Source organism: Curcuma longa, chromosome 14, assembly GCF_044706935.1.
Source record: "Curcuma longa cultivar G26 ecotype Majalengka, Jawa Barat chromosome 14, ITB_CL_G26_1.1, whole genome shotgun sequence".
Taxonomy (NCBI): domain Eukaryota; kingdom Viridiplantae; phylum Streptophyta; class Magnoliopsida; order Zingiberales; family Zingiberaceae; genus Curcuma; species Curcuma longa.
Window position 1 is genome coordinate 5,676,773 of NC_133874.1, and position 12,652 is coordinate 5,689,424.

A 12,652-nucleotide genomic window follows, 5' to 3' on the forward strand; every position below is an offset into this window, starting at 1 on the left:
CATTATCTTGGTTTCTCCAAGATTCGATTCTTATCCATTTTAGCAAGTCTATTTGTCGTAATCAATTTAAGTATTTAACTAGGTTCTGATGATGATATTTTATATCTAATGAAATAGTAAATGATGTCACGGGATAAAAAATTAAAAAAAAAGTGAAGTTGATTTTCATATATATATATATATAGAGAGTCCTGCTATGCGGTGTGCCTGTTTCCTGCGCGTCCATGTGCGATGCTGAATCCACTGTTCATCACGCGATCGCCGATCGCCATGCCGCATTTGACCGTCCAAATCTAGAAATGTACAGTGCTTTGGCCCCGACCACTGCCGCTGCCGTCGCTCGTCGTCGTGTCGTCCAGCCACCGACGGTCGGCGGTGGCCGGACGGAGCGGCGACGGCGGCGGCAGCAGCGAGGGGTCACGATGTCGTGCACGAGTCACATATTTTTCTGTCGCGCAGTGTAGCATTTCTGTGTGTGTATATATATATATATATATAAATTATTTATGGGGCAAAAAAAAATCAGACAGTGAAATATCTGTAATTTAAAAAAACATAAGGACGGAAATAGAAAATAAATGCATGATAGATTTTCCAACGGGTTTAACCGTCACTTTCACCTCCCGGCACATTTTTTTCCCCTCTGGCTCATCATCATCTGTTCTTCTTCATGTCCTGATCCTCCTTCCATAAGTAGACAGGCCAATCTCCGCTCCTCCCCCTCCCTTTAAATTCTCCCACCCAAAGCGCAGATTTTGCATTGATCCTTAGTTCGGACGAAGGAAGAAGCATGGGGAGTCTCCGGCTCGCCGCCGCCGCCTTCGCCGTCGCGGTCTTATCCGGCGTGCTGATACTGATGCCGCCGGCGTCAGGGAGGTTCGTGGTGGAGAAGGAGAGCCTCGCCGTGCTCTCTCCCGAGTCGATCAAGGGGCGGCACGACGCCTCCATCGCTAACTTCGGCGTGCCCAACTACGGCGGCACCTTGACCGGCGTCGTCATCTACCCCGACCAGGGTCGGACCGGCTGCGACGCCTTCGAAGACGGCCCGTTCCATTCCAAGTCCAAGCGCCCCGTCATTCTCCTCGTCGATCGCGGAGGTAATCGATCGATCGATCGATCGTGTGTGCTCTGTTCATCAATTCTGAAATCTTCTGCTTCACTACCTTCGTTCTCCAGGTTGTTACTTCGCTCGGAAGGCGTACAACGGGCAGCAGGCCGGCGCTGCAGCGGTCCTCGTCGCCGACATCTATGACGAGCCCCTCCTGACCATGGACGCCCCCGAGGAAAGCGACAACGAGTACGTCGAAAAGATCAACCTCCCCTCCGCCCTCGTCACCCGATCCCTGGGCGAGACGCTCAAGGGCGCCCTCGCGAACGGCGACGAGGAGGTGGTGGTCAAGCTGGACTGGCGGGAGTCGATGCCGCACCCCGACGAGCGGGTCGAGTACGAGTTCTGGACCAACAGCAACGACGAGTGCGGCGACCGCTGCGACGAGCAGGTGAAGTTCGTCGGCGACTTCAGGGGCAACGCGCAGATCCTCGAGAAGGGAGGCTTCGCCCTCTTCACCCCGCACTACATCACCTGGTACTGCCCGGAGGCCTTCCGGGAAAGCAAGGAGTGCAAGGCGCAGTGCATCAACAACGGCCGGTACTGCGCGCCCGACCCCGAGCAGGACTTGGGCGGCGGCTACGACGGCAAGGACGTCGTCGTCGAGAACCTCCGGCAGATCTGCGTCCACCGCGTCGCCAACGCGAGCGGGAGGCCGTGGGCCTGGTGGGACTTCGTGACCGACTACCACGCGAGGTGCTCCATGAAGGAGAAGAAGTACAGCAAGCTCTGCGCCGAGGCTGTCGTCTCTTCGCTCGGTAAGAACTACAGCTACAAGCTTTTTCTTCTGCGCGAATTCGTCATCTTAACGATCCCACACGATCAGCCCCACGATCATTTGTGAAGAGATAAATTGAAAAACTACAGTATTGCCTGAGAGGGTATTGTCGGGTTTCGCCAGGATTCGAACCCTTCTCTTCTGCAAGGCTGATGCATACCCGCGGTTCGATCCCAGCTACGGCGTATTTGCAGGAATTTTCCTCCAAATGGAGAACGCAATCAAAGGATGCTAGGGGATTGACCGCCATATGCGCTTCCTGATTTACCCTGGTGGTCGATGAGAAATTTCCGTGGGACCGGGCCGACCACCCCCAGAGATGTGGTTAACTACACTCTATAAGCTTTTTGATTGACCCAAACTTGAACATATTTGATTCGATTTCTTTGAGTCATCGATTTTTGAATTCATAATATTGAATGTGGTTCATCAGGATTGGCATTGGAGGAGGTCTCAAAGTGTATGGGAGATCCTGAAGCCGACGCCGAGAACGAAGTCCTGAACATCGAGCAAGATCTTCAGGTTCTTGATTCTATTTTCAGATTCGTTCGGTTGAGACATACAACTTACGATAACTAACGTCTTCTTCTTCGATCTTGTAGGTCGGCCATGGCAGTCGCGGGGATGTTACTATCCTGCCCACCTTGGTGATAAACAACGTTCAGTATCGAGGTTTGGATTGCGTTCTTTCTGTCTTTCAGAGCTTCCTTCTTCTGATTAAAAAGGAAAGAACTTGTGGAACTTTCAGGGAAGTTAGAGAGGACTGCTGTGCTGAAGGCGATCTGTGCAGGATTCAAAGAGTCTACCGAGCCTCTTGTTTGCTTAAATCCAGGTCAACTGATCTGCATCCTTTTTCCCGGTTTCAAGTTGACTAAGCATCGATCATCGTGTTCTTTGGCCAGTTGACTTTGCTTTGTTTTTCAGATATTGAGACGAATGAGTGTGTCACTTCGAATGGAGGTTGCTGGGAGGACGCACGGCTAAATATCACTGCTTGTAAAGTACTACGACTAACTTTAGCTGAGGCATTTGAGATTTTTACTCCATCTTCTTAGAAAGAAATAGGAGTGTCAATTCGAATGGATCGGATGAATTCGGATTGAAATAATTCTTCACTTCTATCTCAATACTTGATCATTATCATAATAAAATTTGATCAACTCAAGTCAATCTGAACCTAATCCAAATCCAACTCCATCCAAAAACTCCCCAAATCTATATTTTGCAGATCGGATTATCAGATTGAATTCATTTTTGACACTTCCTTAGAAAGGAAGATATGATCATCATCATCAACTGATACATTGTTCCTTTTATTTAGGATACTTTTAGGGGAAGAGTCTGCGAGTGCCCTGTAGTAGACAACGTCCAATTCAGGGGAGATGGCTATAATTCTTGCATAGGTATCTGTTCTTATGAGCAATTCTTTATTAGACAATGATTTTTGATTCAAAATAGAAATTTAAATTCTGAATTCTCTATATATCTAAATCCATTTTACGTACTGAATCCATTGTTTGTGCCTGTTGGGTTTCAGCTGTGGGTCCTGGAAGATGTGCAATTAATAATGGAGGTTGCTGGAATGCTACAAGGGATAACCAGAGTTACTCAGCTTGCTCAGTTCTGTCAAATTCCTTTTCTTGATCATTTCATCACCATTTCAATTCATCCTTGTTCAGTAACTTATCGATCAACTGATTCGTCAAAATGCATACAGGATTCGCAACTGACTGGTTGTCGCTGCCCGTATGGATTCTCCGGTGATGGGAATGAATGCCAAGGTAATTCCCTTTTGAATTGTGCTGATTATCGAGTGAAATCCCTATGTTAAAGTCCATCTTATCGTAAACTTTCAGATATCGACGAGTGCCAAGAGAAGCTTGCTTGCAGTTGTCCTGGATGCATCTGCAAGAACACATGGGGAGGTTATGACTGCAAGTGCAAAGGTGACCTTGTGTACATAGAGTCTGAGGACGCGTGCATCGGTAAGGATAACATTTCGGTATCGAAACATACACAGATTCTCTTTCAAATAGGTTGTGATTTCTTGTCCTGTGCCTAAATGCAGCTAAGAATGCCTCAAAGTTCACCTTGTTTGTAACACTCTTTGTGCTAGCAATTGTGATCAGTGCTGTAATAGCAGCCTATGTATTCTACAAATACAGACTCAGGGTAAGTTTCCTAATCTCCAACAACAAACTTACTTTGAATACATGAATTTTTCGATTCTAATACAACAGTTTGTATCTTCTCTTTTTGTAGCCTCACATGGATTCTGAGATCATGGCCATCATGTCGCAGTACATGCCCCTCGACAACAACAAGAATGGAGCACAACCCTTAAGAGAAGATACAACAATATAATGAGGGCTTAGTTTGCTTGGTTGTGCCTTAATTCTGCATCATCAGTCATTCTTGTTTGAGTCACAGAATTAGATGTCAATGTAGATTCACAGGTGAGCTGAAATCTATCAGACCCTGGCCAAAAGTTTTCATGCTTCATGTTTAGAAACTATCTTTTGATCGTGCAGTGAACTTTCAAAGTCGATGCACAATCGAGGATAAAAGGTTTGTAAAAGAAACTTGGATTGCCTTTGTAGTGGGGGAGTTGCATATAGTTAATGACTATAGTATTACAGCACATTACAGTGCAACCTCATGGAATGGAGTAGGTACGTAACTCCATTATTTTGTGAAAAAGAAAACAAAAATGAAAAGATAGAACAAGGAAAAAAAAAAGTACCAGAGGTTTCCTCTCTAATAGCCCACCATAAATGTGCTTCACGTAGCTGATGAGTAAGATATTCAGCTTTGACACTTGCATCACCAGCTTTTCAATGCATCAAGCTTTTATCTGCTACACAGTTGCAAAATTTTCCTCTGAAAAATAGGAAAACAGTACAAAGTGGGTTGTGTGTCTTCAAATCTTACCGATGCTGGAGTTTTGCCGCAAAACTAAGCACATTGCATGAGATGCACCGATTGCAACTGATATCACATGGTGCGGGCCCAATGCCTCATCCTCCATCAGGAACTTCACTTCCACGGGCAGCGGCTGCACTTCTGGGAGACCTGGAATGCCCAATTGGCAATCCCTTGCGTTTCCCCACATGTATAATTTTCCTTTATCTGGAGTTTCCAAGTTCGCCGACATGTTAGGTGATGAAAGTGAAAAAAATGGAAGCAGAATGTAGGAGACAACAACCAGTCACCTGTAATAGCAGCTGAGGATGACCCTCCGCATGCAATCTGGACTACGTGCTCATCAGCCAATGCCTCGATAACAAGTGGTACTTTCTGATTTTGAACAGAGGGGTGGCCCAACTGACCATGACCACTATGACCCCATGAAAGAACTTTCCCAGTGTCTGAGAAGGCCCAAAACAATAAGATAGCAATTTATGTACATAGTTTCCCTACATTAGGGTTTAATATGGACCGGACCCCTAGGTTGCTCTCGTGGTTCATAAATTTCAAAGACGAATGCAAGATAACAGGATGCCATGGCTTTATTGTGTACTTCAAGAGTAAGAATGAACAGTACATAAGAGAATACATATACTGATTTACCTGTCAACGCTAAAGAATGGTAACCACCAGCTGCTATCTGAACTATTTGATGTTCGTCAATGCCTGGAATAGGTTGTGGTCTCCAATCACCTAAGTTATTTCCTCTACCAAGCTCACAATTTGAATTTGCTGCAGAAAAAGATCAAGGAGATTCTTCTTCAAAGTCACAGACAAAAAACAAAAAGCAAAAAATGAAGGAAATAGTTTGAGCATGTTTCAGTGAAAATGAAGGCAAAACCAATGAGAAAGCAAGATCAAAGCTGAGTATATATCAACCAACACATTACCAACCAAAGAAACAATAAAAATATCATACAAACATTCAAAATTCCAAATAATATGTCTAAGCTATTGGATGCACTCCAATGTGAGATTAATAACCATTCTTCCTCTTCATGAACTAATTTAAATAGCTAGATGTCTAAGGGCTCATATAACAGAAGATTCAAAAACAATCAAAATTTTATCTAAAAAAGTCCCATCATTATTCAAGTTATAACCAGTGGGTCTTTCTTTGATTTGTGCTTAGTAAAAGTCAGAGTCGACCATGACATGAGTGAAAAATACTCGTATATCACTACAAAGCCCTTACCTCCCCAATTCCATATATGACCATCTGAAGTAAGTGCCATTGTGAAAAAACCACCACAGCAAACCGCTGCAACAGGGACAGGCAGTGCATTTACTCTAGAAGGAATGCTAAGAGAACCAGCTTCACCAGGACCTCCACCGCTTCCAAGACCTAGCCTACCTTCTCCTTCATCACGACCCCAAGTAAAAAGCTCACCTGTACTCATTCATAGCAAAACAAAAATAATTAGATGAAAATCCAGGATAAGGTTTAGGCAAACTAAAAGATAATTAATTTTCCTATGATTTATGTATCCCATAGTATGTTCCACTCTCTCATTACACTTATTTTTGCAATTTAGCAACTTAGTATGTTCCATAGTCATCTCAGTTTTCACTAGTTTATTAAATCTAGAATATGACACCAAAACATTCTGAAAGGCTACATATAAGACTCACCCACATTACCATTGAAGAGAAATTTGACAAATTGCATATCTGCTTGTTAAGAAATTTATTTACTCATTACATGAAAATACAGATAAAGCAACAAGCCAAGAGTGTCTAGAATGAAACAGTAACAATTGAATGAACCACCATCAACAGCCAAAGGATTTCATTATGTCAAAATGTGAGAATCCCCATGTGAGAACCACCATCAACAATTGAATGAAACACATAAAAATTACCATATTTTATACATTTATAATCTATCAAAGATATTGGACTTGGTATAAGGTATCTTTGCTTGAATCCCCCTAACTTCATCGAGCCCATGGACGTCATTGCATGCTCTTTAGAGGATTCAATTAGTGAGTCTCATCAGATTTTATTTTCTAGAATATTGACCAAAGTCATGATACAAAAGAGAAAATTGAAGTCATTTCAAAACCAAACAGTTCAACTTATCAACCTTGGAACCAGGAGCAAACTAGTCTAGTATGATCCAGGAGAAATCCAAGATGAACTGAATTTTGGCCTAGGTACAACAAAAAACTAGGGAACCAACAGAACCACTGGTTCACTGGCTGTACCATTTTAAAAGCACTAGAGAATGCACAAAAGAGAACAGTGACAAGAAAGACAAATGTCTACTTATATATTAAGTTATTGAAATTACAATCAAAGTCCCACGTTAGAAATATATGGAGAAGATCATGAGTTTATAAAATGAAAGATATCTCCATTGATATGAGATTTTTTGTATAAAATCCAAAAACAAAATCATGAGGGCTTAAACCCAAACTAAACAATATCATACCATTGTGGAGATATGTTGATTTCATCGGTCCCATAAATTGGTATCAGAACCATGATCTATGTGGCATCATGTGAGAAACCTCAGAAAAAACCGAAATAGGGGAGGCCCAGACCATAAGGATAATGGTAGGGGATTCCTAGTAAAATGTATAATAAACTCTCGAGGCAGAAGTCCTAATAGGTCAGTTAGACCAAATACTAGATAATCTTGACAGATCAAAAGGCCCGAACATCCAAGATAAGGAGGGTTTGGTGGATCAAGAGATCGGACGTTAGGTTGGCCTCGATTGGAGTATATTGGTCTTTCATTTGAGAGGAAGATTGTTGAGCTTCCAATCAAAGTCTCACATTAGAAATACATAGAGAAGATCATAGGTTTATAAGATGGAAAATATCTTCATTGGTAACAGATCTTTCGGGTAAAACTCAAAAACAAAATCATGAGGATTTAAGTCCAAAGTACAATTGCAAATGCTAGTGTGACAATGATAAGTAACAAGAATTTTAAAGACAATTGCACTAGTGTAAAAGTAAATAAAGACAAGCACTAAGTAAATGGGGGAATTAATATTGTCTTCCTCTAGAACAAACTGGATCAATCAGATAATTTTTAATGAATACTGCATGGAAGGATCCTATTTTTAAAAGCTTTAACTGCAGAAAGCTTCGAAAGGGAAAGTTATACAGTTCTTGGCTTCTTATATGCACTTATCACTCTCCAAACCACAGGAAAGGTACAGGTCATTGAGAAAGAAAAACAAGAAAGTTAAGATAGATGTTATGAAACAGCATATGCCATGATGGAAAAAAAATCAGGAAACATGTTACATAATAGAAGCTGGAGGAAGAAAAAGTACAAGAACTGGATGACTCAAACCTCTTTAAAAAATGAAAGAGAGATATAGGTTTTTACCTGAACTAGTAATAGCAGCCGTATGGGCTCCACTGGTAGCAAGATGAGATATCTTTTCCGTCCAAGGAGCTTTTACGAGTCTAGGAAGCAATTCCCTATGATAAACTGAATGCCCAAGAGCTCCAAACCCACCATAACCCCTGAAAACTTCACCCAATTAAGAAGCAGCGTCATTCTGCTAATCCAGCAGATTAATACAGTGGATTCGTGAATAGTAATCCAAATAAAAGAAACCACAAGCAGAGCAAATACTAAAATACCTACCGAGGACCATGACTTTTAATGTAGGATGAAAGAGAAGAAGAATTGAAATAAAAGGATAATGTAGAAAATGGAGGAAGAGTAATAATTTGAGAACTCAATGTAGATAACACAATTAACCAACTGAAAAATAGATATATTTGTTTTTCAATGAAATAACGCCTATGTATAGAATTCCACTAACTCATCTATAACTTATCCAAGTGCTAGGAATTAGGGATTACACCGATCCACTAAAATGTATCCAGTGTTAGGGAATCGGAATAACATAGACCTACAAACTTGTAGAATACTAGAAACTAGTAATACTTATCCATTGGTAAGAAAAAAAAAATGGAATAAACATCAATACTGACCATGTGAAGACCTCTCCAGACCGTTTAAGGGCGGTGGAATGGATCCCTCCAAGGGCAATACTCCGAACATCTTCGAGGTTAGGGTTCAAGGAAGGTACGAACAGAGATATCTCATCGCCGAAGCCGAGCCTCCCACCGTCGCCCTTCCCCCAAATCCAAAACTTCCCGTCAACGAGCAATGCGGAATGGAAGAGCCCACACGAGATCCCCACCTCGACGTTGGCGTCAGGTTCGGAGCTGCTCTGTGAAGGAAGGCAGCCTTGGATGGGTGAAAGGTGGAAGTTGGAAGGGAGACGGAGAGTGGCCACGGGGGACGGATAGAAGCGGATCTCTTCCTTTCCGCCGCCAAGCTGGCCGGAACTGCCTCGGCCCCACGAGAGGACCTGCACGATCGACGATGGCGCGCAGGATTCCTCGTCGGTGTGGCTCCACAATAGAGGTCCGGCGGCGGAAACGCCCTCAGCAGCGGTGGACAGGTAGCGGAAAGAGCGGAGGGAGGAGATGGAGCGGAAGAGAGCCGCCATTTGGGGGGACGGCGGGTTGGCTGACATAGGGTTAAGAGAGGTTTTCAACCGCGGTCGTAAAAATATCCTAACTTTACAAATTTAATTTTTTTCATAAAAAAATAACTCTTCATTAAAAAATAAAATTTACTATCTAACGATTTTACATGATCGATTTCATTTCAGTAAAAAAAATAGAATTCTATCATCCAACGGTTTACATAATCGATTTCACGATCATCTATAAAGAAATAAATCAAAAAAATTATAATTAGTCATGATGGAAGAGGACTGTCTCGACTTCATCGAAATTGAACTTTTGCCCACTTCAACATATTCTATCGTAACTAACTCAATTATATTCTGAGAGCTACATGATCGACTTCATAATTATATATGAGAAGATAAATCAAAAAATTATAATTAATCACTATTAAAAAGATATTATCTCATCTTCATCGAAATTCGATCGAATAACTCTCTTCTTCTGCAAAAGGTAGAATCCGCCACCATAGCGGCCTCACACGGTCGGGTCCCACGACCATTTGTGAGGAGATAAATCGAGAAACTGCAGTTGGTCATGACGCAAAAGGGTATTACCTGACTTCGTCAGGATTCGAACCCTTGCCTTTCGATCAGATAATTATGAACAATAGTCACGAAGCTACACAATTTTATATAATTCAAATCAGTCATCCTCGAAATGAAATAATTTGATATATAAATTATAAAAATAAATCAATGGTCATTACGTTAATATCATTAGAGTAATGATACACTACATGAAAAATATAGCATGAAATTCAACATGACACATTCAACATGAAAAATATAGCATGAAACTCAACCTATATGGGTCTGTCCGTGATAGACGGTCCGCGAATTGAGAAAATTTATTTATTTCCTTTAAAATTTAAAATTAAAGTAGAAACTTCAATGGACTAGTGGACTTGATCGGTCTAACCCGTAATTCAAATTTAAAATTTTTAATTTGACTCGTTTAAATTATAATCTAAATTTAAAATTTTTAATATTTTTTGATGGGCCCGTGGGTTGGCTCTGGCTCGCCTAATCCGTAACCCGCCTTAGATTGAGGGTGGGTAAGAGATTTTCCAACCTCTTAAGTTAGTGGGTCGGCTTACCCCACCCTACCCATGATGAATTTTCTCGTGAATTGACTCATTCCGTCATATATTGATTTATTTGACCGTTCTAATTTTATATATTCAAATTTTTATTTGAGTATATTCGAAATTGATTGATCCATCTAGAAATTTTTAAATAATTTCAAATCAAAATCAATATATTATATGAGTCTTCTTACATTCTAGTATTTTAATTTCAAAAGTAATAAATTTTTTAATTTATAAAAATTTAATAAAATTTATCACAATCTATTTATAAATCTTATGATAATGATATTCACTAATCAACACTATCAATTAATCCTCAAGACTTTTTGATTCAAAAAATATTAAATTTTAAAATTTTCAAATTGTGTAGTTTATTAATTAGTTTCATCTGAAACAACACGACGGAACTAAAGAACCATAAATTAGTTCAAATCAAAACTAATATGTTTTTGAAAAAATCGTGAATGCATTCGTGCTCTAATATAATAGTATAAATTAAGAATAATAAATTTTAAAACTTATAAAGACTCAATAAAATTCACCAAAAACTCATTATAAAGGAACAACGATAATCACTAATTAACACTAACAATGAATTTCTAAAACTTTTTAAATTTAAAAATATTAAAATTTTAATTTTTTGAATGATGTAAATTATTTCATCTAAATTTGATTAATAAATTTAGAAAACTTTGAATCATTTTTAACTAAAATTAATATATTTCTATGAACTTTTTTAACGTATCTTAAATTGAGAATAATCAATTTTTAAATAGATTAAGTCATTAAGAACAATTTAAACGTGAAAAAAAAAGCAGATATAATAGGAATATGATATGCATTTTTAGAATTATGAAAATTTAATACGTGTGAAAAAGAACGCAGTTCTCCCTCCTACAGCGGGCGATGACTTCATACTATTCACTATCTCGCTTGCAGTAACCATACCATTTGCTTTGCCAAATCTTTGTTAGTTACACCTTTTTTGTTTCAATTGTTTTTATAAATATTCCGGTTGAGATCCGCTTCCGGACACATCACCACCCACCAGTCTTCAACACCAAAGGAAGGGACCTGAGAACACAAAGAAAGCGTGAGAAGGAAGGACAGAAGGTGTCTTGGCGCGACCACTCCGACGCCCAAGTCAGCCGCTAGAGAAGATGAAGAAGAAGGAATTGCAGCGATGTATTGTATGTATGTGGGTGAGCGCGCGTACCTGAGGGCAGAGGGGGAGTGGTCTTTATATATGAGAGAAGAGAAGTCACATCCCATCTTAATTAAGGCGGTTGTCCCATCATTAGTTATTACCTTGTTAGGGGATATGGAATGATTAGATTACAAGTCCCATCGTTGACATATGATGGTATTGTCACTTCACACGTGGGTGTCAGGGCGACGATCATAATTAAGGGATATGAGACTGTCAGAAAAAAGGATGGGAGTGATGGAGCAGGGCACCGAGAGGTGAAATTCGTATGAGTCGAGTCTGGGCTAAGACGGTGGAATCTAGCTGACGGAGAAGAGTCGGCTCAAAGTCAAGAGTTAGTCTGAGGATTCGGACTCGGCCTGAGTGAGGACTCGGCCTGAAGGACTTGGCCTGAGGAGTCTGCTGAGGACTCGGACTCGGCCTGGGGAGTCTGCTGAGGATTAAGCCGGCCTGAGGAGAATCTGCTGAGGACTCGGACTCGGCCTGGGGAGTCTGCTGAGGATTCAGCTTGAGGAGTTTGTTGAGGACTCAGATTGCTAAGTGGCCAGAGGAATCTGCTGAGGACTCGGACTCGGCCTGGGGAGTCTACTGAGGATTCAGCCTGAGGAGTCTGCTGAGGACTCGGATTCGGCCAGAGGAATCTGCTGAGGACTCGGACTCGGGCTGGGGAGTCTGCTGAGGATTCAGCTTGAGGAGTCTGCTGAGCTATAATTGTAAACTCGGATTCGCCCAGAGGAATCTGCTGAGGACTCGGACTCAGCCTGGGGAGTCTGTTGAGGACTCGGACTGAGGAGTCTGCTGAGGACTCAGATTCGGCTAGAGGAATCTGCTGAAGACTCGGATTCGGCCATAGGAATCTGCTGAGGACTCGGATTCGGCCTGAGAGAAATCTGCTGAGGACTCGGACTGAGGAGTCTGCTGAGGACTCGGATTCGGCCAAAGGAATCTGCTGATAACTCGGATTCGGCCAGAGGAATCTGCTGAGGACTCGGA

General features: G+C 41.3%; 2 protein-coding genes across 5 annotated transcripts; one reads left to right on the forward strand and one right to left on the reverse strand.

Moving 5' to 3' along the window:
• The first annotated feature begins 777 nt into the window (after window positions 1–777).
• On the forward strand, window positions 778–4,541 carry LOC141844897 (vacuolar-sorting receptor 6-like). Its single transcript, XM_074732869.1, has 12 exons — window positions 778–1,097; window positions 1,177–1,866; window positions 2,320–2,408; window positions 2,489–2,558; window positions 2,635–2,718; window positions 2,811–2,887; window positions 3,208–3,289; window positions 3,424–3,506; window positions 3,604–3,667; window positions 3,743–3,871; window positions 3,955–4,058; window positions 4,149–4,541. Exons 1-12 carry the CDS (start codon window positions 791–793, stop codon window positions 4,248–4,250), a joined length of 1,881 nt encoding a protein of 626 aa, XP_074588970.1. The 5' UTR covers window positions 778–790; the 3' UTR covers window positions 4,251–4,541.
• Window positions 3,754–9,340, reverse strand: LOC141844899 (RCC1 domain-containing protein RUG3, mitochondrial). Of its 4 annotated transcripts, XR_012603201.1 has the most exons (8): window positions 8,817–9,340; window positions 8,200–8,339; window positions 6,049–6,243; window positions 5,457–5,585; window positions 5,099–5,254; window positions 4,818–5,015; window positions 4,630–4,743; window positions 3,754–3,791 (listed from the first exon to the last, which is right to left on the reverse strand). XR_012603201.1 is itself a non-coding variant. In XM_074732872.1 (7 exons), exons 1-7 carry the CDS (start codon window positions 9,338–9,340, stop codon window positions 4,721–4,723), a joined length of 1,362 nt encoding a protein of 453 aa, XP_074588973.1. In that variant the 3' UTR covers window positions 4,584–4,720. The 4 variants fall into 4 exon arrangements, 3 of the variants coding, with proteins under 3 accessions (XP_074588973.1, XP_074588972.1, XP_074588974.1); XM_074732872.1 differs by lacking the exon at window positions 3,754–3,791 and having other exon boundaries at window positions 4,584–4,740; XM_074732871.1 differs by lacking the exon at window positions 3,754–3,791 and having other exon boundaries at window positions 4,584–4,743.
• Window positions 9,341–12,652: the final 3,312 nt, after the last annotated feature.